Below are 27,522 nucleotides of genomic sequence, written 5' to 3'. Positions count from 1 at the left end.
CGCCTGCATACGATTCACAACTAGGCCCTAATTTGGACCTCAGAGAAGTTTCTTGGTGCAAGATCTGGGAGTCTGAAGTACAGATGAATACAGCTCACCCTATTAAAATAAAGAAATTCAATCCCATTATAAAACAGATCCTTAACTCATTGCTTTATGGTGTGTTAACAAAGGACTCTGGTGGAACAAATTCTGTTTGTAGCATCTCTGTGCCATGCTTCAAGCACTTAAAAACTGCAGTTTGAGTGTCCAGTGTCCCATTGCACAGCACAGCCCTGGCCTTGCATAGCACTAAATGCCACTGCTATCTCCCTCGGTCATGATTTTGGCTGGGACCACTGAAGGGATTCCTGCTGGCTTCACCATGTCAGAAAAGAGCTGACACAGCATCTGGCTGAATAGAGAGCTATTTCTGAAGTGACTTGGATGCTCCCACTCTGAGCTGGCAGGTTGTCTCAGAGAAAGCTGCATGAAGGTGGCTGAGGCTGGATTTGTTCATCTGCAGCCCAACATGAAAGTGAATTTTTGCATCTCTGGAGCTGTTAAAATTGTTTCAAGTTAATGGCTTAAACACTGCAAAAATTATCAGAGGACTTTTGCCCGCTCTGGGAGACTGCAAAGAAACCTTGTCCATCTGCAATCACAGAAGTCCCTCCCCCCCCAAATATGCCTGCTAACTGGAATTTGGACAATGACAGGAACTTAAGATAAAGGGGATACTGCTGTCCAGTCATCCCAGGTCTGGGGAGAAAATGTATTCACTAGTGACACTGGAAGAGAGACTGGAATGCTGATGGCTCCAACAATCATGGGGCAGGCTGCAGGTGAACAATCCAGCCTCAGCCACCTTCATGCAGCTCCCTCTGAGACAACCTGCCAGCTCGGAGTGGGAGCATCCAAGTCACTTCAGAAATAGCTCTCTCTTCAGGCAGATGCTGTGTCAGCTCTTTTCTGATAAGGAAAGAGGCAAACTGTGAGGAGAGTACTGTCTATTTTTCCTTACTCAAGTGAACTCAGCTGAGATAACTCCCCAGCTGGGGAAGCACTGGGACATTCATACATAGCCTGAAGGTTTTCATCTCTGCTGATGGGCCCTAATGGACTCAACTTCCTGATGCTATGGGTGGGTGTATTGTCTTAGAAGGTGTCAAAGACTCCTGAACTGATCCACAACATTACATCATCCAGTTGAAACTCCCTGCCCCAGGGGAGGTACCTGGGTGTTCCAACCTGAACTGGAGTGAATATAAACCCAGCAGATGTTGTGTTTTAGGGATTTCTCCCCACCACTTGTTTGGGAGTTCCCCCCACCACACGATGGAGCCAGTCTGCAGCTACCACTTTGACCAAGAAACATGAAAATTGCAACAACCAAGTCTCATTGTGAGGTCTACAGGTGACATTTCAACTCTTATCCTTCCCTTCTCTTTCTTACCCATTTTCTTAAGCAGTATTATTGCCATATTACTATACATAACAATAACAAAAATGGCTGTTTTGCAATGCAACCAAATGGTTCTACAATAAACTCTACATGTGTATATTAACAAACACCACTCATTCAGTGTCATTTCACTCCAGTTTGCCCCAAGAGATCTATTAGCAAGAACCTGGGCTACCCTTGCCTTCTGTAGTGGGTTCTAACACAAGTGTTGAGATGTCTGCTGCAAGCTTTTTCTCCTCAAAATGCACTTAGATTCCAGACCCTGGTAATCTAAAGTACTTAGACTCCAAAAAAACCAAAACATCAAATACAAATTAATTCAGAAAACTCATAGGCAGGATCTGTGAAGAGATGTCCTAAATGATAAAAGAGATCTGGGGACTGATAAAAAGAGTCATAGTCCAAATAAGAAACTATCTTGCTGCAAGAGAAATGAAGGAAGTGTAAGTAGAGATCAATAAAGTGGATCAAGAGCTCTTCAACATCCTGAAGCATAAGAAGAAAAAATATGAAATGTGGGATGGCTGCTGGAGCATTGCAGACTACACGTGAGCTGCCAGGGGACTTGAAGAGAGCATGGCAACATCACCTAACTGGTGACAAAGAAAATCCTCGAGAATTACAGACCTGATACCTCTCTGTGAAAACCTTAAGGACCAAGCTACCAACCACTTACTCTCTAATCCTCTAAAGATTAATAAATTTGTAAATAGATGGCAGGAATGGGTTTGTTGAGGTTTCACTAAGGACAAATCATTTCAAACTGATTTGATTCCATTCTCTGACAGGATAACTCGCCTCGTGGCTAGGGGGGAACAGCACTGGACGTGATATGTCTTGACTTTGGAGAGGCTTCTGGCACTGTCCCAGAAGACATTCTCATAAGTGAACCAAGGAACTGCAGCCTATTTAGATTCACAATACATTGAATTCAGTGTCAAAGTCAGAGAGCTTTCTGAGGAGATCTTCCCAGTTGTGGTCCAGAGTCCAGATCTATTCTGTATTTTCAGCAGTAACTTTTAGAAATTGCTTTGCTATAAATTTTCCTGGTGATAGCCAGTGTGGGGTGGGGTCCTGGGGGGCCTGGGGGAGGTGTCTGTCACCACCTATGGAGGGTAGAATATGAGTGGTTGATAATTTGAAGAAACAATCCCAGTCAACAGGATGAGTTTCAGCAGAGGCATGGGATAACCCTGCCATGAGGCAGCTGTGAGAATGTGCAAACAAAGTGAAACCCACTGGGCAGCAATCCTGTAGAAGTGACTTCTCAGAGGCTGGGAAAAGAAAAAGTGGAGAACCTGAAGGACTGTGACACATACAAAATCCTGTTACCATAAGGATAATAGTGAGCTGTTTTCTACGCCCTTGTTAATGAAACAAGAAAAAAAAAATTAGCAATGCCAACAGAACCCTGCATTTGGCTTTGCTTTTAGTTTCTGCCCAAGATGTTCCATAAGAAGACGAGGCAATCAAATCTCTTTTGGTAGCTTGAAGAGCTTATTTGGACACCCCTTGTGTTAATAGAGACACAAAGGTGCTCTCTACAATATGAACATCCTTAGTGCCAAGGATGTGCCATTAGGACTTTCTGAGAATATCTTTGAAGCTTTTGTCTTGAGATTTTATTCCCCCTACAGCTTTTTCATGCATACAGGTTGTACTCATAATTCCCACAGGATGGAACCAGTGTTTTTGTAATGGAAGCTTATTTTCTTCAATATCAGAGGCATCTTCCTGAGAAGGTATTCATAACTTCACAACTTATACCCTAAAAAAATCTGTTTGAAGGGTTTATTTCTTTAATTCACCCAAATTTCACATGTGTTTCAAAGTACTTCCTAGACCTGTGAAGTTTTTTATTGTGTTCTTGAAACTGGCCCAGTTTCTGAGTGCATGCCCAGCACTGAGTACTAGGTAGGTCACGATTACTGTTTTAGCCACAGCTCCCACTGAGCTTGCCACGTACATGGCAACAGCAATGGTGCAACCTGGGGCATGGGTGAGTGCTTACATTTAAGTGCAGTGGGAGCATCTGCTGAGCTCATCCATCTCACATCATGCCTTTAGACTCCATGTCTGAGCCCAAACAACACCCCAGGGCACATGTAGGTAAGTGCAGTGTGGAAAAGGCACCAAGGGCATCTGCTGTTGGCAGTGGGGCAAAAATATGAGCAAACCCCACCAGCCACCTGCAGGGATGCCCTGAGGCCCTTGGGTCTGCTCTGCCCCTGCCACCTACTTTTGGGCAAAGTCCAGACCTCCTGGGTGAAGGAAAGGCAGGGAGGAGGGATAAATTCACTCATGGTGTTAATTATCTATGTATTTTAAATTACTCATTTAAATACCAGGAGGAGCTTAATCCCCTCCTGTGACAGAGGCAGTTTGGGAGCACAGTGTGCTCTGCTGGGCGCCGGCACACACAGCTCTGTCATTAGCAAGCTGGCTGCTGCTGGCACATGCACACGGATGACAATGTCATTAAAAACATTTTTTCTATCTAACGCTCCAAAGGTTATTCTTGGTGACAAGTGCTTTCCAGCTTGTGGCCGGGGCTGAGCAACTGCTGCTCCCATTTGTGCAGACCGGCTCCCGCACTGAATCCATATTCAAGCATGACCAGGTCTCTTGGATGCCTTTCTGTTATCTCATCTACATCTACACCTATGTCCTATTGTGCTGTCAGGTGGATGAGACCAACTGAGGTCTTGCTGACTCTATTTATCTCACCAGTGTCCAGGTACAACAGAACTGGGTGTCCTCCGAAATGTTTTCCCAAAGCAAAGGGCTGTGCTGGTGGAGACAGGCAGGTGGGCACCATCCCACACCAGCAGCTGAAGCCTGAGGAGGCACATGCAGCTGATGGGGACTTCTCCTGGCAGATGGGGCTGTGAAGAGGCATCCTGTTGGTACTTAGGGATGGAGAGAAGCGGAGGGGTCCTTCCATGCCAGGGACCACAAGTGACCTGCAAAGCAGTCCAGCAGCCCCAGACATGGAATCAGAAGATACATGCATCATGATTTGTCTGAGCTTGTCCAGAAGAGTCCTGATCACACCAACACCACAGTAATTGCCAGAAAGGTAACAAAGTCCAATTCACATGCTGCAAATGCCTCCTTCCTAACTTAAAACTTTTGGTCAGTGTGTCTAACAAACACTTCCATTTCTCACTGTACTGTACCATAACAGATTCCTGATGCTTGCACACACTCCTCTTACTAATTCCAGCTTTCTTTGGCTTGGCCCCCTTTGGTCCTGGATCTAAACCTCCGAAGCTGTGGGAACCAGGATACTTCTGTGCAGCAGTGGCAGCAAACCAGCCCCAATGAGCCTCAACACCCTCAAAAAATCCTCTTGGTCCCATCACTGGAGTCAAACATGAGCCAGAGACAGAGTTGGAACTTGTGTGTTTGCCCTTAGGTCAGGAGCAGGTGTGCTCTCTTTGGGCAGGAGCTGTCCAGCAGGGCAAGAGGTGGGAAGTGACCCCACAGGCCTGTGGAAGGGGGTGGGAGTGTGCAGGACACAATAGGGCAGTGGTCTCTTCTGCTTTGCCAAGTTCTGGTTGCCGAAGAAAGTGACATCCAGGGCTGCCTTTCCTATGGGTGCCCAACTGGGAATTCTTCCACCCCACTCAGTTATTTTGCATTGCACTGTGAGGTGCCCAAGCCCCAGTCTCCCCTGGAACCCCAGAAGTGGAGTTAACATAGCACCCATGCTGTCAGGCAAAGCCGGAGGATTGGGGTTATGGGCTGCAGCAGCTGCCCCTATGCTTCAGAGGGCAGGCAGGAACAGTTCTAGCTCAAGGGCCACTGTAAAGGGCATTTCAGGGTCCAAATGCAAGTGGAAAAATCAGTCAGTGATGACACTGGATGAGGAGGCAGCATGGTACTGGCCAAAACGGGGACACAGTTCCTAGAGAATTTTTGGGGGACAGGTGTGAATATCTCTTTGCCAAACTCTTCTTTATCCAAAGGCTGATTTTTGACCAGCACCCATGTAGGACAGCAAAGCCTTTGGGGTGCTGTGGGTGCCCTTTGTGGCAACAGTGATGGGAAGCAGCCAGAGGTACCACTGGCCCCACACCATCCATGGCCCTTGGACTACGTCCCCATACCATAGTAGGCCCCAGGGACAAAGCAGCTCCTTCAATCCCCTTGGCTTTTCCCTCCTGACGTCAGGACGTGTTATTTACTCTCAATCACAGCAGTGATGCAGGGGAAGAGGCAGAAAGGGAAGATGTGCAGCACAAGGGCTGTTGGGAGGGACCAGCAGCTGTTATTGCAGGCTGCCATGGGAAGCTGATGGGAGAAACAAAGGGGAAAGATCAGCAGCAACCAAAACAGCAGCAGAACCTCCTCTCTGCCAGCTAGACAGGGCCAAGGCTGCAGGGTCCTCCCAGCAGCACCAAACCAGAGGGCTGGGGTGGTGGGGTGGGGGGACAACCAGCCAAAGCCATTGCAACCAAGTCCAGGCAGCTGCCCCAAGGAAAAGAGAAGCGAGCAGAGAGCAAGACCTGAAATGAAACAACAGCTTCAGAAAAAAAAAAAAAATCCCCAAAGGCACCAAACCTGTTGTCTTTTTTTTAGCTTGCATATTTTTTAATGGAGTAAAAAAAAAATAAAATAAAAGGAACATGCCACAGATGTCAGCCTGGTGCAGACCACCCTTCTGCATGGAGGGCACCAGGGGCCCCATACAGTTTCCTCATGGCAAGCCAGTCCTACCCCACACCCCTTCCCTGCAGTCAGCTGGAGAAGGAAGTGGATAAAAAGCACACGGTGGATACACCACAAGCACAGAAGAAGAGCACAGCAGCACCCCAGGCTGGGCTTTAGCCAGGGATGGCTACGCTGGCACGGGCAAAACAAAAGTTCAACAGACTCTATATGTCCCAGTTAAAAACAGCAACAACACCAATCTCCCCTTGAGAGCTGCACGTTGAACCCCCACAAAAAACATTTGGGGACTCTTGTAATTTTCCTTTAGTGTCACACATATGAGCTCTGGGGCTGATGGGCCACGTGGCAGTGGCAGCAGCTGCTCTTGGTGGCTGCTGGCACTACTGGAGCCAGAAGGACCAGTGAGCTCAATGGGAGCCTGGCCTTGGGGTCTCTTGCCCATCTTTTTTAGGTCCTTTCCCAGAGGCATGGCAAAGGGAGGGTAAGGAGGCAGGGTTGGATACTTGGTAGCTTCAAACCCAGTGGCTTTCACTCATTGTGGGCTCCCACCAACAAAGCTCAGGCTGCTCATCTGAGAAGGATCCCTCTTCTCTGCCTCATGTATACACATTTATACATAGATATCTGATCAACATTTTGTATGAAAATAAATACTTCATCTGCGTTTTAAGAACCATCATTGCCTCCATCTAGTGACCTGCTATAATGTTACATCTTTTTGTCCATGACAACTTGTTCCCATTGCTTTTTCCCTAATCCATGGGCACCTCCTCCCTGCCTCCTGGGGCAGCCAAAAGCACAGCAGCAGGCAGAACTTTACCCTTTGGCAGCCCCTCTCTTACTTGCTGCCTCCCAAAGTTTGGCTTATTTTAGGGAACTTGATGAAAATGGTTCCCTTTTACAGCACCTGTTTCATGACAGAAGAAATTATCTTCATCTCAAAAACACTTTACAAAGAGTAGGATTTTAACATTCTATTACAGCGCTCTCAATTAAGAAATATGTTTCTAGATAGCACTGTTTATATAGATATAGGTATAGTTTTTATTTATTTTATTACCAACCCAACATTTCAATTTGCAGCTGTTGATGTAACTCATGACATACTCTCATGGTGGTGGGTTTTTTTCTTCTTTATCCTTAAAAAGAAATGCATTTCAAATTAAAATGATACTTTTTTGTCTGTCTGGTGTTCCTAAAAGGTATTTGAGATGATGTAGGAGTCCTGATGTGGGTGGCAGTTTTTGAGCCTGTACCTGTCAATGGCCTGGAGACCACCACCGAGGTGCAGGTGCTGTGAAAAATGGAGTAGCAACAGAATGGAAGGGCAGCCACGGCACAGCTCTGGGTGGGATGGTGCTGGGAACATATGGGCACACTATCCAGGTTCTCCTGAATTCATTTCCACCTCTGAGCAGGAGGCCCACGCAGCCAACCTGCCACCACCACCATCCCAAGGAGCCGCTGCTGTTTTCCCTGTCCCACTTGCTCCCCCCAGGGCAGGATGTTTTATTTCTTTAACAGTTGTAAATTAACATAATTTTCTCTCCCTGCAGAGCCACGAGCTCAAAGTTAATTATACAAAGAGAAATGCCATAGTCAAAATATACATGACATATATTGTATTAGAGGGTTGGGGTTTTTTCTCCTTCCTTTTTTCTTAGCCCAGGCAGGTGATTGAGATGCTACATGCTCCAGCTTTTGTCACTAAATGTGTGTGACTGTGTGTCTGTGTTTGTATTAAAAATATATCAGTCTTGTGATGTTCTTAAAAAAGAAAGAAATGGAAGGCGGCAGGGGAGGAAACGGGTATCAGTGAAAAAGTTTTTTGACTGTGTCACAGTCTTTTGTGGCTTCAGAAATACACATGTTCAGTTCCAGCACTGACGGCAGCTTGAAGCTTTAACTTTTTAACATTTTTCGGATTAAGTAGTAAAAAAGAAAAGAAAAAAAGAATCAGCGTGCTCCCCCAGAACCAAAAAGCAACGAGCAAACAGAAAATAAAAAGAAAAAAACCCCCACAAATTCCTGAACCAGACTTCTGCAATTCTCAACTAGTAAAAATGAGGAAACATCTCCTTACAGTGGAGGGGTACTCAGCAGGAAAGGAGATGACCCCCTGTGGGAGAGGTGGCCTTTGGAGATAGTTGAAACTTCATAATTTCATTGAATAGGGTCAGTGCCTGGGTTTATTGTGTTTTATTTCAACACTTGCCATTGTTGCTTTCTTTTGTACCATTTTTGGATGGGTTTTGTCTCTTTGTTTTTGTCACTCTGTGATGGTTTTGCCCTTCTTGGCACGCAGCTGTCCGACGGTGTGGGCAGCGGCAGCCCTGACAGACGGCCGTCCGTCCCTCCAGTGAAACCGCGCTCCCAGGACTGGTGTGCGGTGAGTTAACAGAGCAGGGGTCCCTCCCCCGGCAGCACCGTCCCTCCGCCGCCGCCTAAAACCCCTTGATGTAGCAGTAGGCCTCCAGGGTGGCGAAGAGGATGTAGAGCAGCCAGAGGCTGACAAAGAGCAATGTCGTGGCCACTTTGCACCCCCGGGGGCCGCCCAGCTCCCCCCCAAGGTGGGGCCGCCGGCGGTAGAGGAGGACGCTGATGCAGATGAAGGCGAAGATGGTGAAGAGGGTGACGGAGAAGGCCAGGGTGCCTGCTGACACCTGGAACTCCTGCCCCTGCGACGCCCAGTAGATCGCTGCCACTGACCACGCCAGCCCGATGCCCAGGAAGACGTTGACAGCGTTGCTGCCCGTGACATTGGTGATGGAGGCATCAGCGTACATGTCCTGGACGGCTGCGGCTTTGCTGGCAAAGGTGTCTGGGGTTGAGGGAGGAGGGAAGGAGAAATCACTGGGGGTCCAATAGCAGAAACAGACAACCCTTCATGCCTGGGGGACAAGGGAGGCTCAGGTGTGTCACCAACCAGGTTAGGACACAGACCAAGGGGCGCACAGTCCCCTCCTAAGTTCAGAGATCCCATGTTGCCAAAAAGCAAGGTGCACACCTTGCCTGGAGACAGGGCTTTGAGGAAACCCTTCCCAGACTAATCCCATCCCATGACAGAGCTTCTCTCCTGAAATCAGGAGCATCTCCAGAGGATTTACCTCCCACCCCATCCCCTCCCCACAGCCACCCTACCTGGTACAGAGGTGCCGAAGGCGACGAAGACGACAGCAGTCACCGAGTCCTTGAGGCCAATGGTGCAGCCAAAGTGGGAGGCGAGGTCGCCGATGACGGCCGTGAGCATGCCAATGATGAGGATGGAGACGATGAAGCAGGCCCAGCCATTGCAGTACTCAGTGGGGGGCACGCAGGCAAACAGCACCTTCCAGAAGACTGTCAGAAAGTGCATCACGTAGTCAAAGCAGGATGGCAGGCGCTCCTCACCAGACTCATCCTCGTCCTCATCACCTGCTGCAAACAACATGGAAGGAGAGGTCCAGCATTCATTCCACTGGGGCAGCTTATGCTTGTCTCCTCCACCCCAAGGCTCCAGGGATTCTGCTCTACTGGGACAAGGTGGAGTGGTGCTGGCCATGACAGTGAATTCAAGGCACACCAGGTCCTTCAGTGATGGGTGAGGCTTGGCAAAAAGTCTCTCCCAGGAATCCCAGAGCCCTCAGGGATGGGGAACAGTGTAATGGGATGTTGTACCCACAGAGGAGCAGACCTGTCCCTGTCCATAGGCAGTCACACAGGAGGTAGTCAACCTGTGGTGATCACTATTGAGTGGCATGAAGAAATTACACAGGCAAGTGATGTTTTGGACCAAAACTAGTGGAAAGTAATAAAATTGGGAAACTGGAGAGATCTTTTGATCCTCCTGCTCCAGAGCACAGGCTGGGCTATCCACTGCCTCCTATACAGCTGGGTGAAAAACACCCCTTTGAGGCAGATGTGAAACCAACCATCAAGGAAAGGTTCAAAAAGATGCCAAACTGCCATTAATGGCACAGATGTGCCTAAAACACCTTCCCCACAGCTGCCTGGCTCTGAAAGCAGTGAGCTCTCTCATCAGACAACAGCTGGCAAGTCTCTGGGCCTCTTCCTTTACCAGCAAGCTGCCTCATGAGGCAACATCTCCAGTCTTCATGTGGTAACTCTCCCTACTCCCAGGAACTCTACTGGCTATGACAGGACATCTCAGGACATCTCCCAGTAGGAGCTATCTGCACTGGCCAGGATCCCAGCCAGTATGGGATTTTGCTGCCTGCACACTGCTCATCAGATCATTGAAGCAGCAGGAGCACCACCATCTCACACAGCCTTTGAAAACTGGCCTTCTGGAGGGCTCTGCACCAGAAGATGGATCTCCTTGCCTCCTCACTAACGTACCTGCAAAAGCCCACTATATTTGGAGCAGAGGAGCTCTTTGGACTGGCTTTGCTGATGGGTGACCACAGCTGAGCATCAGTGACCAGGGAGATGCTGTCATTCCAGGATGCATGAATCCTGTGGATGTTTGTATGGATTTTCTGATGTCCCACTCACCTGCGCTCACAGTAATGGCCTCCATGAACTGGTCCCTCCAGGAATGTGTCCCTACAACCAAAGCCAGGTTTGTCTTCCTAATCAGCTTGTCCACGGTGCTCTGTTGTGGGAATAAAGATGCACAGCAGTTAAACCAGCTGCTAGTGGGCAAGGATGATCTTGCAGTACACTGTGGTCTCACAGACCCTTTCCAAAGTACAGAAGTGTCACAAGCACTCTCCTACCAGCTAGATTAGGCCATGACTAGGGTTGAGCCCACCTTCTCACTGGACTGGCTGATCCAGACCTCACCAGAGCCTGCTTGTTTGCCACATCTCAATCCTGATTAGGTTCCTTCTTCCCTCAACCCTGCCTCACCAGAGACAGCTTTGCTCCTGCATCCTCCTGCCCACTGGCTTCTTCTGCACCCATCAGGGCCTTCTTGCCTTTCTCTGTCCACCCCCACCAACCAGCAGCTGCTACTTTTGACATTTCTTGTAGACTTCATCCATCCTTAGCTGCATTACATACTTCTTTCCTCTCTCAACAACCTTTTCCAGCACATGCTGCCTCCTCAGTCCTGCTCTCTAAGGCTGCGACAGTGCCACATGGCTTTCCCCTGCTGGAGGACCCCTGGGACACCTACTGACCTTGAACTCATAGGACTCCTCAATGATGACTTCCAGTTTGGGGTGCTCGCCGAGTATTGGTTTGCCCATCTCTGCTATTCTCTTGGCTTCCTCCTCTTCTACTGTCATCTTCCTCTCAGCCACCTCTGTGAAAGCAAGGCCAACACCAAGCTGTGGGCAGCAGCCCTCCAGGGCACCATGGGGGCTTGTCTGCAGGGCCTGAGCATGGGCTGCTGCAGCCCCCTCACAGCAGTTTGGGGGGCAGTGGTGGGGTGTTGGACCACAGAAACAAAGGACCGAGATTTCTGAATACCAGTCACCAAGAGCATAAGCAACGTGGTTTTAATTTATTAACAAAAAAAAACCTTAAATGTTTCTTTAGTCTGCACTGATGCTCTCAGTTGACATCCACTCTCCCATCATCCCTGCAGCAGCCACAGTTTTGGGGAGAGCAAGGTAAAAAATCATTCTGCCCTTTAAGACCCTTGTAACACCCTGACATGCTCCCTCATTTGAATTAACAAGAGACAGAGCCTTTTTTCCCCCTTTGAGTAAAAAATCATGGTTGGCTCCTTGTGCCACTCAGTGCTTGATCTAACACTCACACAGTCACAACCACATGTAAACCACACATGAATTGGAAAAATGAACAAGTAATGAAACAAGTAGTTTTTTCCATTCATAATATGCAAAGGTGCTGAGGCACTGGAACAGGTTGTCCAGAGAAGGCATGAATACCCTGTCCCTGGAATTCCAAGACCAGGTTGGATGTGGTGTTTGAGCAGCCTAGGGAAAGGTGTCCCATGGGGAGTGGGGTTGAAACCAGATGATCTTTAAGATTTCTTCCAACATATTCCATTCTGTAATTCCATATTCAGTTTCTGCCGAAGGAAACTAAACCAGGACGCTGGGTCAGCAGCATGCTGAGATGACCCTGTGTCAGGCTCAATCTTGCTGATGACCCAGCTAACCCAGCGAGGTGCCTCAAGAGGGTTCTGCTTGCCCAGATGGGAAGGAGCATCCCAACCAGCTGAAAGGGTGCCTAGGCCTGGCCCAGGTCTTGTCTTCCACCCACATGCCTTAGTGCAGGAAGATGCTGATGGGCTCTCTGTAAAACTGACACCTCAAGAAAGGGGCTGGCTCTCCCCTGGCTTTCCCATGCCTGAGCAGTCAGGGTGTACAAGCTGCAATACAGGGCCCAGCTGAGCTTGTCAGTGCAAGCTGGAGCTCTTTAGAACCTGGGAGGGCATATCACCAAGGCAGAGCATCTTGTTCTGGCTAAGCAGTGGGTCAGATGTTACCTGAGGTTTCCTGCAGAGCTTACAAATGCCCAGGTAATGCCTCGGATGTGACTGATCCCATGTGGACTCCAGCAGATCTCATACTACACACTAAAAGTCACATAGAAATTATGGAGTCACAGGGAAATCTATTTATAAACTCTGACTTCTCTCTTCATCTGCCTGGCTAGATTGACTGCAAAGGCTGTAAGCCTTGCCAGACCTCCTGTGGCAGGTGACATTATTATAATCCATCACAGAAACAGAAAAGTTGCATCCATCATTTAAGATCAATGATGTGCATCAAAACCATCACTGCCTAGCTCCAAGACAGCATCATCTGGATTTAGGAATCCCCGTAAGTTTAGAAAAAAATTGCACAGACAGAGGAGCACAGCACCTGGAGAAGAAGAAAGGGGGATGCAGGGGGCACACCTTTTCACTGAAAAGGTAGTTAAGCATCAGAATGGGCTGCCCAGGAAAGTGGTGGAGTCACCATCCCTGGAAGAGATCAAGAAAGAACTTGATGTGGTACTTAGTGCTATGGTTTAGTTGACATGGTGCTGTTTGGTCAAAAGTTAGACAATGATCTTGGAGGTCTTTTCCAACCTTAATGATTCTATAATTCTATGATTCTTTGAAAATGTTCTGCTTTACACTACACTTGGAGGCATGAACTGATGATTATCAAGAACAAGATGCAAGATACTTGTATTCAGTGGAACAAGGAGTCTCATATCATGTACATCTCTTTTTCTAAGACACAGAACAAGAAAGTCCAGTGTCTTGCTCTACCTGGGAGTGGGAGTGTGTGAAGATAAGCTGTGTCCATCAATGAAAATGCAGGTGCTCACACATCATTTGCCATAGCACTTATGACATGGATTTGCTTCCGTCTGAGCTCCTCATAACCTGAAGGTCGGGGCAAAGGCACCCTCAGCTCCACAAAACCCAGCTTGGCAGATGAGCTTGAGCACGTGCTGACATGTGCTGACAATAAAGAACTGAGCAAAAGCACTACGGCCATCCCAGAAGGGTTGCAAAGCCCAGACTTGGTTGACAGTGTGACTCAGTACAACCTTCCCTGGAACAAACACATCTGAAAAGCTGCAGTCACAGTTGGCGGCACAGTCCCTTAGGCTCCTGCCCGCTAGCTGCAGTTGCAGAGCGCAGAAAGCAAATGCCTGGAATCTGAGGAAATGCTCTGAAAATAGGGAATATCAGGCAGCATTTCCTTAGCTTAACAACTTCCAGAGAAATGATGCAATGAAACCTCAATCCCCAATCTAACTGATTACAAAAGCCTTTGGCATGGTAAGAGAACACAGAGTCTCACGCAAACGTTATGCCTCTAGGCAAGGCTGAACTGCAGGCAGGTCTGGAGGCACATGCAATGCAGCAAGTTTTCTTATCTCCATAGGAAATGGTATCCAACACAGCTTTATCCCAGAACCTGGCATCTTGCTTATGCTAGTTTATGTACTTGCACCAGGCAGGACAGTGGAAGATGTGAATCCCTCCCTGAGGAGGAAGATCTCCTGCATCTTCTCCCTGTGTATGCCACGTCCCGGGCGGGTGGGCAGGCTGCATGGGAATGCCTGTGTTCACAAGACCTTCCCCTTCTAACATGTGGCTTTGATGTCTCTGCAAGCCACCTGTGGATCACCTACTAATGCCACAACCAAGGCAATCACTTGCTAGGCAGCTCTTAGAGTAAATCAAGCAACACAAGCATGTCCAAGAGTGTCTGTCAGCCTAGGGGCTAGATGCTATCATGAGCACAGGACCAGAGACTCCACAAAGTGAAGGTGGTAGGAGTCCTGCTATTCCAGAAGGCACCTGGCCAGCAGACTAAGTGCTACCAGAGGCACCTTCAAGCCCTCAGTAAGCCACTTGGAGTGAAGAGACAAGCTGACTGGCAAAGGAGACCTTCAGCCTATTGACAGCACACCCAGAGAAACATGAATAAGTGAGGCACTGATGTCACCTCCTCTTCCATGTGTACAGTGAATAGGGAGCAGACAAAAGAACATGGGCACCCAAGATGGCACATCAAAGGGCATCTTGTGGGGACAAGTGATTGAACATGACTGCCCAGCTAGGTCTTTCAATGTCAGCTGCAAGCAAACCACAGGAGACCAGGCACAGGGAGCATGTCCAAATGGATACCTCATAGAAATGTTAATAGTGGAAGCTTTTGGATAAGGAAGAAAAAAGGTAATTCCTTAATGTCTCATTAAAATTCAGTCAATTTGCGAACGTGCAACAGGAAAGCAAAGCACAGAAACCTGACCTAAACCTAAATTTCAAAGCTGCATTTGAAAATATTTAAGCTGCCATTGTATTTTCACTGAGGCTCCATCCTAATGCAGGAGAAAAACACAAGACTCCCATGTCAGTACTGTACTGGATCTTGCTCAATGTACTTGTGCAAGTGACCCATAGGTGCTAAATACGAGGCTGCTGATGTTCTCTAAATTAAGGCAGTGGCAGGAAGGACAAATTTAGGAGCCCAGCTGGTATTTTTTCTCCAGAACCTATAGTTGCCGTACAGTTAAGGTGGGCTGAGCACCTTCAAAGAGCAATATGAAGCACCTACATGATTCCACCAATTCTGCCCACCTATTGTTTAGGACGCACAAGCATCTTGGGGTGGGAATCAGTGCCAACCTCTGCAAAACACCATATCCCATCCTAAGCCTGCTCCAGGCCTGTTGGGTCTGCCTGTTTCAATGGGATGCTGAGGGCTGAGTTGAGCCTGTGTGTACTGACCCAACAGCTGAGAAGGAATAAACTCTTGCACAAAACCCAGTGGCAGAGGACAATACCAACACTCTGGCATTTCAGGGAGGCACTTCACCCAGCACAGGGTGCACCAGCCTGCCTACAGAGCCACAGGAGGTTGCTATCCTCGCTTGCTTCCAACAATCCTTGCAATCCATCAGGCTGCTCACTTGCTGCAAGTGTGGAATACGCTCCCACACTGTCTGGTGTAGGGCTGGGGTCTTGGAGGGCTCCTGAAGGAAGCGGAGACAGGACATCTGTGATGTGTGTCACACATCACCCCAGTATGGCAGCCTGCAAAGAAGACTACCAAGGGCTGAGATAAATAGAACACAAGGTAGGGGGAGCGAGGATGGGGGGGATTGTATATTGGGAGAGAGATTTTAATTTGGAAGGTCAAGTCTGTCAAGGTGAATGCTGCCAAGCTGCAGCTTAATTATTAACTAGCCTGATTTCTGTTTATATCTGCATCAGTACCTACTTTTCAATGCGGATTGCACCCTGGACTCCCTGCTGTCAAGTCCAATTAAGCCTGATAAGGTCTGGCTGTGCCTGTCGAGAACAGAGCTTGCCAGGACCTTCTGGGTTGCCTCTACCTCCTCCCTGGGAAGGAGAAGGTTGCCAGAGAGGGGTCCCCTAGACCCTGTCTGCTCTGGCACCTAGGTATGTGCTACCATTGAGTGTTAGGAACCTCTCTGGGCAGCAGGAACACACACAGGCTGCTGAGGCCAGGCAAGCTGGGGCTGCTGTGCCAGCTGCTGCACCAAGGTACCCTGCTCCTGGTGCCAGGGAGCCAGTGAGGTAGAGAGAATAAGCTACAAGCAAGTGAGACAACAGGTGCAGTAAAATCAAAGGCTGGGTGGGAGGAATGAGGATCAAGTACGCTTTTGCTTGGGGTGTAGCAACAGCCACAGCTGATACCCACTAGGTGCTGCTGGACTGTGCGGGAAGCAAGAGGATAAACCACTCCATGCTCTCATTCTGCCTTGTTCAGACCCTTAAAGCTATGACAGACAAGGGGGCTGAGCAGCTCCTGGTTATGGTCCTGCCACTGCTGTGCTCTATAGCCCTGGGCATGTCTCTGCCATGCTCACTGCCCAGCTTTCACCCCACATCCCTCTCAGTCTGTCTCTCTCAACTTATGTCTGCAGGGCCATCCCAGGACTTGAGCTGCAGTGATCTGCAAAGCATTTCAGACCTGCATATGACAGGCCAATTCTTGGGGTCAAAATACTGTAAGCATATCCCCATCTCATTGTATTTCTTCCAGGGAAAAGGGAGCACTGAGCTATGTTCCCATATCATGCACTGCTTGCCCACTCAACCTCCTTCAGAGTTGGGAGGGAATCAAACAGGAACTAGACATTGCCTGTGGCCTCCTGGCCACATTATAAATCAAAGTTTGACAAAATCCATTTCTATGGTGTAATCTGCCCACTGCATCTTTTGAGCTGAAGCAGGCAATGGGAAGGCCCTGTAACACCATCAGAGAGGTAGATACCCATCACCTAGGCAATGCTGCAAAACTACCAAACCATGGACAAGTTTGGGTTCCCTGATGCTTGCTGAATAAATTGGACTAAAACCAGCAATGTATTCATGAAAGATTGCTTTGAAGGCCATTTCACACTCTTCAAGCTATCTTGTCTCCATCCATTTCTGGAGTGGGCATGTATCTGCATGAAGGTCACCCCTTTTGGACACTAGGCTGCTAAGAAAAAATTAAAACAATTAAAATGGGATCTTTTTTGTTCTGGCTTAATAAGATATAACCCTGGCTAAACAGAGTAAATAGAGAGCATGAATGAGTTCCTCTCTCCAGTGCACTGTCAAGCTGTCAGTCACAAGTGGAGAAGACTTCTGGCTAAAAGACACTCTGGCTTTGGAGATTAGCATATGGATATGCCCTTTACAGAAGCACATGTCCACATACAAGCACTGGCAGCCCAGGCTGCCTTCTAAAATGTAAGGAATCTGCTGACTTAGCCCTGAAAGCTATTCTTGAGACATGATACATCCCATGTACATGCCCAGCATTCCTTAATGGTAACTGGGAAATGATGCACATTCATGAGAGGGAGGCAAAGGCACAGGGCTGGGAACTGAGCATTATTCCACTCCTGGCTCTGCCTTGAGATTGCTGCTGACATGACCATCCCTGACTGGCCAGACAACTGGCATCTCTGCTCCTCAGTCTTGCCCACTGCTAAGTGGACATGGGAGTTTTAATGCATAAACAAAGAAATATATTTAGACATATTTTCTTGGAACTGGATGAGTATATATAAATAATGATATAGAACTATATACCATAAAGATAATTCCATAGCCCTTTAAAGATCTAGATCTTTAGAGCCCAAGAACTTCCAAGCAAAGGCTGTGCCCAGGCTTTCAGTGACTTTTGCAAAGGCTGGAAAGACCTTGAGAGCAGCTCTTCTACTGCTGGCAAAGGCAGGGACAACTGGAGTACCTTTGCACTTTGGTATCAAGTATTTCCCTGTATAAGCAATATACAGAGAGATCATTGCCAGTGTCAAAAGAGAAGGTTAAGAAACCCCCAGACTCTCAAGTCTCTCCACAGCTATGCCACGCTACTCTGAAGCCTGAACAGTTGGTGTTGGACACATGACCAAGTGCTGCATGGACTTGCAAGTCAGGCTCAGAGAGAGAAGAAATTTGGAAGAAATAAATGCTGAGCAGAACCAGTGCCCTGCCCAATTACTTCACCTTGTGTAAAATTCACATCCCTGTTTTCCTTGGGAGAGCCCTGCCAGGCCGGGGGGGCCAAAGGCAGGATCCCTCATTTCTTCCCAGGTAAGGGCTCTTGGGACAAGAGAGGCATTGTCACTTGGGCTCATCCATCAGGGTACCCACACTTTCTGTGAAGAGAAGGGATCCCTCTTGTGAGCAGGGGCTGCGAGCTGCTGGCCCTGCAGGGGCTGCCAAAGTGGTGCCATGGGAAGAGGAATGCCCCAGGGCTGCAGAGGAGAGCCAGGGCACCCAGCAGTCCAGGGACACATCCCCAGGAATGGGATGCTGCCCAGGAAGAGCTGTGCAAGCTGCTCCAGGAGGCAAGGGACGAGGTGTGGGACTGACAGATTCCACTGGAACATTCAATAATGCAGTTTTTAAACAAAGATTCCCGTGCGCCAGTGTAACCTAAATCTAACATGACATGGACTAAATGAGGACGTCGCTTCTCTCCCCACTGATTAGCCCTGATTGCTGCTGAGTGACACTCCAGCACGTGCCTGCTTGCTGGCCTGCTGCTGGATTGAAGCACATGTGGGGGCCAAGCACCACGAGACAAACACGTCACATGCACAGAGAGCACCCTGAGGCAGCTCGGCAAGGGGGGCACCCCAGGGACCCCTCACCAGACAGAGAGGAGGCTCTCCCTTACAAAAAGTAACTTTTCATAGCTGGTGACCAAGTTCTCCAGTAACAGCTGCCAAAAGCAATCAGGCTGGATCAAAACAGAGGGAGGAAAGTTATGTTATTTTAATAGGAATTATTTAGTTCCCAGGGTTCTGATCAAATTAGGCAGCTACTGAATTAAAGCAATGAAATTACTGGGAAGGAGGCTGCGCTCAACTTATTTCCAGTCCTCCCCGATCTGAAGAGGTAACAAAGGAAACTGTCCAAACCATTCCAAGGAGTTTTCCATAAGCACCCTTAGCTGGTATTTGGGGAACTGGGGATTTCTGCCTGCCACTAGCAATTTTCTAATTAGTCCAATAGAGGGCTCAGGACATCCCCTGTGCAGCAGATTTGGCATCCTCTGAAAAGGGGCCAGACTGAAGCTTGCGTGGCAGATGCTGCTCCTTGGATTTGCAGCACAGCTCAGGCATCATGAATGCTTTGGTTTTCAGGCCTGCTCGCAAGCCTGTGGGATTTCAAGCTCCTCTCTTCACCCTCCACGCCCACCCTTATCCTTCAAGAAGTGCTTCTTTAGTGGAAATTGAACAGTAATCACATCTGGAATTGAAGGAATAACCACAATACAGGAGGCACACGCTGCATCACAGTGGGATAAAGACAGACCAGTGTAATGGGGATTTCAGGCAAGGAAAAGGGGCTCTGTATTAATACACATGAAATCCTGAAACAGGGACAGGAGATGCAGAGTGCAGAACCAGAGCTGAGGGTGAGGAGGAAAATGGTGCTGATCGTATCCTGGTAGTACTGCTCTGGTGCTGGGCACACCCTGGGGAACCCCATAGGATGGGAGGTGGAGAGCACAGGGGTGAAGGGACTGAGGGGTGACATGTGACTCTCCATGGGAAGGGGACACCTGCACAACCTTGTACCCTTACCCACCCCAGGCAACACTGTCCCACACTGCAGAAATGCCACCTCCCTGCACAAATCCCTGTCTTCCCCTGTGCATCAGCACAACCCAAGCACCAGAGCTGCCTAAAAAGAGTCTCGAGTCACAGCTTCAGACCAGGTATAGCTGCCTGTGTTGCTTTGCAACTCTGTCTGGATCATTTCCCCCAAACTGCCAGGAAAAATCTGGAATATGGGAAATGCTCTTAGATGTCAGTCAATCAATCAATCAATCAATCAATCACTATTATTTTCTTAATTGTACTGCTCTTAACTAGACTAGACACAAACATCACGAGCTGAGGTTGTCTACAACACAGCAAACACAAGCAGGGAGGCTCTGACCAAAAGGGACAAAAAGAGAGCCAGAGCAGCCAGAGGAAAGGAGAAAAAGCACTTACCTTGTGTGAGCAGTAGGGCTGTGGTGAAAGAACATGAGAAAGACAGAGAGAGAAAAGAAAAAGAGGGAAGAAGTTATTATCCACCGGGAAAAGCAGTTTTGCAGATGAAGGCTGTCAGTGAGCAATGGACATGGTGCAAGGCAGCGTGCAAGCTCACCAGGGCTGCATGTTGGGCACAGGCTGGGGAGCAGACACCACAGCAGCAAGATGGAGAGGAAACTGGGGTGCTTCAGTGAGCACCACGGCACTGGCTCCCCAAAGTCACCCCTTCCCCCCAACAAAGGCAAAGGGATGGGATGCAGCAGGGGGAAGTGGCAAGGAAGGAAAGGGGGGAAGGAGGGCAGCTACACTTGCCACTGGGGCCTGACACAAGCCAAACTGACCCAAAGGCGTGGGAGGTGCCCCTGCCTAAGCTGGGTATGTGTGGTTGTGGCAGGGCTTGGCACAACTGAGGAGCCCCAATAAACCTGTAGGTACTGAGAAGTGAAGGTGATGGGCAGCTCATTGAGAAGAGCAGCATCAGAGAGAGGCATTGATTAAACAGATGGCCTCCAATGTCAAAAGGGGCAGGGGTAACACAGCCATGCATCATCCCTCAGGATGATGTCCTGGATCACCTACACCTATCCCACACCCCACAGGTACCACTTTCAGAGGCTCAGGGTACCTAGAGGAGCTTAGCCACATGTAGAGCATCACTGTTTGTGTCCTCCTGGATCTCTTTGTTCCAAATTGCTGATCTGCCTGACAGTGCTGCATGGACACAGGCCATGCAACATCACCATAGTGGGATGCAACTGCCTGTCATGAAATGTGACTTCATGGTCTCAGGAAATGTGACTGCATGGTCCTCTGAGATTTGAGGTGGGAGGAAAAGAGGAGAAAGGAGAGAAGGTCCTTGCAAGGGATGACCTTACCCTGGCTCTCCATAAAGACACAGTCCAGCCCCTTTGGAAGTGACCCCCTGACCCTCTCCTCTCTTGATTTCTCCACTCCCCAGAGCTGTCACAAAGAAACATCTGGCTGGATCCCTCTGAAGTATAACCCACAGACAGCCACAGCTTACATCCAGGTATCAAACCAGCTGCAGCTGAATCCATATAGCTAAAAATCTCAAACACTCTTTGAGAGGGGCCAAGCACCAAGTCTGTGCCATAGCTTTAACTTCTACTTGTTTTTCAAACAGCAAACCAATCCCTGAAGACTTGGTTGCATGTGATGACAGTATTGTAATTACTAACACTTATTATCAGGCACTTTTAGTCTCAGAAGCTTAAAACTCTGTACAGAGTCAGTATTAACAGCCCTATTTGACAGATGGTGAAGCAAGCAAAAAGAAGCTAAAGGGAACATTTTGCAAACTCAGAAGTGGGCTGGAGTCCAAAAGTGCTAATTTTCCCAGCCTTGCCGGTTCAGACTTCTGAAAAGCAGGCACTTTTATATAGATGCACCCAATTGTATCTGTGCCATTTGAAAGTGATTTCCTAAGCAATTTATCAAAGGTCACACAGCACATCCATGGCAGAGCCAGGGAAACTAATCCTGAGTCCTGACACCCAGTAACTTCCTTGCTCTGTCGAGCAGCAACCATGGGCACAGCTTTCCCAACACAGAAATTGGAGAGTCTGCAGAGAGACACTGACCCAGCCAAGATCTTCATCCACTGATCCATCTCCTCAGCTGGAAGGACTGTGGCCAACCCAAGACATCTCCCTTGTCCATGTGGGCAGGTAGAGGCACAGTGAAAGGTGAAATGAAGAGGCTCCTTGCTGAGCAACCCTTCCGTTTCAGGGTCAATTCCTTTTGAGAGTCAAAAACTTTTGGGAAACTATTCGTGAGTACGTTCTGCATTATGTTCCACTGAGCCACAAGATGCAAAGGGATGTTTGCTCTGCCTGCACCTCCTGACCTCTCCTTGACGTCTTCAACAGGCTCACCAGTACCCCTGGTAGCATGACTCTGGAGATTCCTTATAGCTCTGTCCTGCTGCAGTTCATGCTGTCATGGGACCTTCTTACTGTTCCACGGTCTTTTGGCTCTCCAGACAATGTACAGAAATTTAATTTGCCTTTTGCAATTACAAGCATTAGTACAATGGGTCAGTGTGGTGTTCAAATGTAATATAATGAAATATTACTGGGACCCTAAGCTACTGTGGCTATTAAAAAAACCATTGGTTCCTCATGTTTGTTAAAACTGTTATTATACTGCTCTGGGATTTGAGTTTATTTTTTTCCCCATTTCCTTGTGAGCCTGAAAAAGAACAATTTTTCTCCCTTTCACTTATGATATAATACATGAATATTTGAAGAAGCCTATAAAGCTATGAATGAAACATCAAGAATACAGTATGCAGAAAGCCAAGGGATTCTTCTGTCTTTATATTTCTGAGTGAATGCTGTGCATGCAAGCAAGAAAATGATTTCACGGACTAAAGCTTTCTTCCTGCACACACATCTGCTAATGTGCCCTTAGCCCTGACCTGTAATGTTTCCTGACAGCCCATCTGGGGATGCTGTACCTGTACCAGCTTCACTGATGGCCTCCGTGCTGCTCCCATCCCACAAGCCTCCCTCCACTCTCCCCAGCCTGGGCTGCATCCCTCCAGCCCTCCCCAGGGCACCTCTCCCTCTGCTGCACTGCTGCTCTGCACATCACGCTCCTTATGGGGCCAAGCCAGGCCACCTCACTGCTCCTGGCATTTCAGGTAGTCTCAGAGGCTTAACATGTGTACTCTTATGGGGAACTGCTAAAATTAGCTCCGCAGCCAACTCCAAAATAGCAGTCCCAAGTATCCCTTACCTAACCCTTGCATGATGTGCTGTGGACAAACACGTGTGCCTGCAGATAAGGGGGCTGTAACGCTGACTCACCCAGGAGGACCCACAGCCTTTAGCTGTGGATCCCTGCTCCTCCTTCACTGGGGTTTCTCTTCCCTGAAGGCTTGGTTTTGACTAGGTGAAGTCAAAATTGCATGCATGAACTCTGCTTCCCTTGCCACCCCTGAAAATGGACAATTTTAACCTGAATTTTAAAAAGCTGCTAAAAATCTGTGTACTAATGAGCCATTTATTCTGCATGTTTTTGGCATACTTTAAGGTCAAATTCTGCTGTGACATGCATGTTGGTGTGGGTTACAGATCAGGAATTTCATCACCTCCTGTGTTAACTCCAAAAAGCTTATAGCAAGAGGAACCAGGCTTGGGATTGAAGCAGACCAGCAATCCAGCAATCCTGTGTTTACAGCAACCTGATGTGCCAAATGTGTATCCCAGCCCTTTTCTAAACACTTTTCTCTGCTGTTTACTTCACTGAGAGATTTGACTATGCTGCATGCTTTATTCTGGACTCATTCTTCATTAACATAAATTTCTTCAAATCAGTATCCCTAAAGACTCAGAGAAGGCACTGTGTAGATAAGAGGATCGTTGTTAAAGGCCTGGGATTTAGAGAGGGAGTTGCAATGAGAGAGAGGAGGATGAATTTTGAGGAAATTCTCAGTCCTACAGCAGGGCAGTCAGAGGATGCCACAGGCAAAGAGAACACACTGCCTCCACCCCCTGCACACTCAAAGGTGGCCAAGAAGTGCCCATGTGAAACACAGGCTTCCTTCCCAAGGAGATAATGGTCCCCCATCTCCCAGATGTAACTGTCCGCAGGCTCTGCCTCCAGATTTGCTCACTGAAGTGAGTAAAATGTTTCCCTAACAGATTGTGAAGAGACGTAACAGGTTTTTTACAGGCAAAACAAGGCAGAGATTTTGCAGCATTAGCCTGAATGCTATTATTATTGAAGTCAATAGCAAAGCTCTTGCAGACTCCAAGAAACTCCTCTCCATCAGGAGAATCAGCAGCATTCAGCCTAATTACAGAGCTGTGAGCAAATTATTAAACCTTGAGGGAATGAGGTAACAACAATCTAACATTTTTTTGCTACTCTCATCAGCAGCTGATGGAGTTGATAAAGGAGTTTCTTAGCATCTGTTCACACTTCAGAAAACTGCAGCACACGTATCAATACAGCTTACCTTAAACAGGTATGGATCTTGGTAACAAGTCAAATAATTTCATCAATATTTTGATATAGATAACTTGATGGATCAATCCAATCTGGGAATCCTTCCTTCTTTGCAATTCAATCCTTTCTCTGTGACTCCCAGTCACATCCTCCCTCTGGGCACAAAGCTTCCCCATCAGAGGTGCTGACACTTGATTAGAAGGAGATGTGCTATGAGATTTGTCTGCACCAGTTGATTCTGTGCTGGGAGGGCTGAGAAGACAAAATCCTCCCAAGCCAGGGCATGCCACCCAGCTGATAACAGTGTTTGCCAGCCATCTGCACAGCCATTTCCAGCAAAGTCATATCTTGTGGGAAACATGCTTTCTGAAGCAAAACTTCACATGAAGGTTGTCAGTCCCTTTCACAAAACATAACCCTCAGAGTCAGCCTTCAGGTATCAGCCCTGAGGTTGAATCTTCCACCACTGTGCCATGAATTCTCACAAGCTGATTCCCAGTAATCCTCATGTAACATATTTTTCCAAATGCCATTTGCACCATTATCTGCAATCAAGTGAAATCTTCCAAAGTAGCCTCACTTGCCATTCAGGCTGTATCAACACTAAGATTAGCCACAATTTAAGCAGACGAGCAACTTCATCCAGGGAATGCAAAGCAAGTTCTTCCCCTGTAATCCAGGGCTGAGGAAAAACTGTAAAAGCTGATGTGTGAAGAAAGTATTACACCAAAATCTTGCTGGGACAGCAGCAAAATCTGCATTCTGAGTTGTGAGCTGACACGATAGCAGAGATGCTATGAGAGCAAGAGTCAAACCAACAGACAGCATCTCTTCATAGAGGAAGACACTCATTTCCCTGCAGGAACCCTTTAAAAAGGTGCTGACAAAAGGATGCCCAGAAATATGGTGCAGGGAAGTTTCAAAACCCTTCAGCATTCAGTAAACAGGGATTCAGGTTACATGACTTTGCATATGGAGGAAAGGTGAGATAAGAAGGATTTGAAGATTAATTTCTTAGAAATGGAAAAGACAAAAAAAGTCAGGAAACCTGGAAAATGGCCAGGAGGATAGAGAAAAGCAACATTTACCATCCTGGCCAAGCAAAGAATATGAGTCTCTCTGATTTCTTTTTACTCATTCACTTAGATGCAACAAGCTTGCAGCAAGCACCATCTTTGCCAGTGCTCTGTGCATCTGATATGCCACTACTGAGTCAGCACTGGTCGTCACCACAGGCCAGGCTGGCAAGATACCAATCTCAGATCTGTTCTTACCTCTTTGAATTATTAGAGCACATCAACAAAAAGAGCTGCTATAGTAAAACTACTTGATATGATTTGTTTGGATGATCAGAAAGACTTTGAAAAACTCCAGCTGCAGAAAGTGATTGATGAAAAAGAACAGATGACCTGTGAGACAAAGTAGATGTAGCATTTATGTAGCAGAAGTAAGTGGTCAGCTCTCCTTACAGCAAGGGTTAACAGCTGAGTGTCCCAAGGCTCAAAGCAGCATGACTCATGTAACTGGGGATGAACAGTGAGGAGCAGCATCCGCAGATGATGCAAAATGTTCCAGTTCAAAGGCTGTATCAGTGGCTGGTCTGCATTCTGCAAGCCCTGGTCAACCTGAAGACAGGCATTTGTGTTTGCATCACCACAGGAACACTTCTACGTAGAGATAATTTTTCCTCCAGTAAGGTGCTAGCAGATGCAGAGAGCAAGAGCAATAGGATGAATGTCATGCTGAGTTCTGGCCCTCACAGAGACTATCCTGGAGACCCCTGTGGCCCACAGCTCTGATCAGGGCCAAGAAGAAGTTCCCTTGACTGGAGGTGACTGCTTTGTATTTGCAGGTGTACAGGACAGCACAGACAGTAATGCAAATCAACCGTGTGGTAGTAAGCTCTGCTCCCACCTGCCATCCTCCTCCACTGCATGTCTGTCAGGAGCCACTGCCACCAGAGCCTGCAGCAGTGTGGGTATCCTCAGGGACAGCACACTGGGTCTGAATAGCACCAGGCTCTGGACCAAGTTCTGCATCCCAAAATAAACCACTCAAACTCTGCCCCAGGCTGCTTTGAAAAGCACATACTACTTCTCCCTGTCATCAGCTCTGCCATCACTTCAGGGAACATTTCACCCCTGATTTCATCACTGCCACCTTGTTCGTATCCCCGAGGTAAGCTTGGAGCTGCCCTCTGCATGGAGAAGTCCTGAGCAGGCCCTCAGCACAAAGCTGTGGTAGTGCAGGCACAACTAGCTGTGTCTGCGTGACCTGGACTGCAGATTACTTCCAAACACGACTGCCATTCATCTGAGGTGCCCAACACCACCCTGCTTTCAGAGGAGCCAGGAGAGGTTTTGAAATGCTGCAAATAGCTGAGAGCATCAATCCTCCTACAGCACCAAGGCACAGGTTCAGTGTGACAGAGCTAAATGCGGAGTAACAACAAAATAAGGACACACTGTCAAAAACACCACATCTTTTGCAGCACTGGGAACAAATGCATGAGTAGCCAAAACCCAGGGAGAGTCTACCTCAAAAGCTACCGGGCCTGGGTCCCCAAGGAGAGGCAACAGCTGTGCTTTGCACTTGCTGTGTGAGTCACGTGGGGGTACATCCATCACCACAACAAAACCCAGCAAAGCCCCCGCCAGGGGACTGTGGTGTGGGATTTTCCCCGTCTGTGGGCACAAGGCAATGGCAGCACCCACACGATGCCAGCAGGAACGCGTGTGCTGGAGCCAGCACGAGCACCCCCTCCCAACGCTGCACGGCACATGATGCCCCAGCACATGCGAGCCCGAGCGTGGCCCGGGCTGCCTCCTCTCTGCCGGGAGCCAGCTGGTCATGCATGAATTCTGTGAAGCTGCTGGCCACAGCATCTGCTCTGGATCACTCACAATGCTCTCTATGGGAAAGCCTCTCGTAGCTCCTTATTCTTCATGCCAGGCGCAAGGTAGGCTCATCGGAGGTGCCGCAAAGTGCACAAAGATCCCCAGTACAGAGCTGGGGATCTTTCCAGATGCCCTGGATTTAGTGTAGCGACTGTGCCACCTTGTGCCAGCAACATTTACAAATGCAGTTTAATCTCCTGCCTCTCATATTTTAAAACCATGGTGCTCTCACTCTCTGACTTTTCTCTAATGAGGCCATGTGGGGCCCTGCATCTCCTCCCTGGCATGGTCCTTTACTTACTCCAGGCAAAAGAGGGTCTGTCCAAGGGTGTGCCCTCACCTCCTGGCCTGCAGGCTCTGCGCTGCACATCAATTTAGTCCAGCTCTGACCTCTTCTCTGCCTCTTGCAAATCAGACAATCACACTGACTAGAGCTGATATAGATGTAAATAAGAGATATATGATACATCAAACTGGCTCTGTAGTCCTAGCAATAATGAGGACGTTTTACAACTGGTCCACTTCTGGGGCCACTTGGGTTCTTTCCAAACACTTGTTCTTATTCAACCAGGTGCAATGTGACCTGTGTAG

General features: G+C 48.1%; 1 protein-coding gene across 7 annotated transcripts in view; it reads right to left on the bottom strand.

The window, feature by feature from the left end:
- Positions 1 to 8,565: 8,565 nt before the first annotated feature.
- Positions 8,566 to 27,522, bottom strand: part of SLC8A3 (solute carrier family 8 member A3) — a 91,616-nt gene continuing 72,659 nt past the window's right edge. For 2 of the 7 annotated variants that reach the window (XM_058807103.1, XM_058807098.1), the window contains exons 3-7: positions 20,018 to 20,035; positions 11,245 to 11,369; positions 10,616 to 10,715; positions 9,263 to 9,538; positions 8,566 to 8,942 (exon numbers count right to left, since the gene is read on the bottom strand). In XM_058807103.1, coding sequence (XP_058663086.1) covers positions 8,566 to 8,942; positions 9,263 to 9,538; positions 10,616 to 10,715; positions 11,245 to 11,369; positions 20,018 to 20,035 — 896 coding nt within the window. Of the gene's footprint in view, positions 8,943 to 9,262; positions 9,539 to 10,615; positions 10,716 to 11,244; positions 11,410 to 16,302; positions 16,321 to 20,017; positions 20,036 to 27,522 lie in introns of all 7 variants that reach the window. The other 5 variants (XM_058807101.1, XM_058807102.1, XM_058807100.1 and 2 more) reach the window with 5 other exon arrangements.

The sequence above is a fragment of the Ammospiza caudacuta genome, chromosome 6, assembly GCF_027887145.1.
Source record: "Ammospiza caudacuta isolate bAmmCau1 chromosome 6, bAmmCau1.pri, whole genome shotgun sequence".
Taxonomy (NCBI): Eukaryota; Metazoa; Chordata; class Aves; order Passeriformes; family Passerellidae; genus Ammospiza; species Ammospiza caudacuta.
This window is presented reverse-complemented; position numbering and strand designations above follow the sequence as displayed.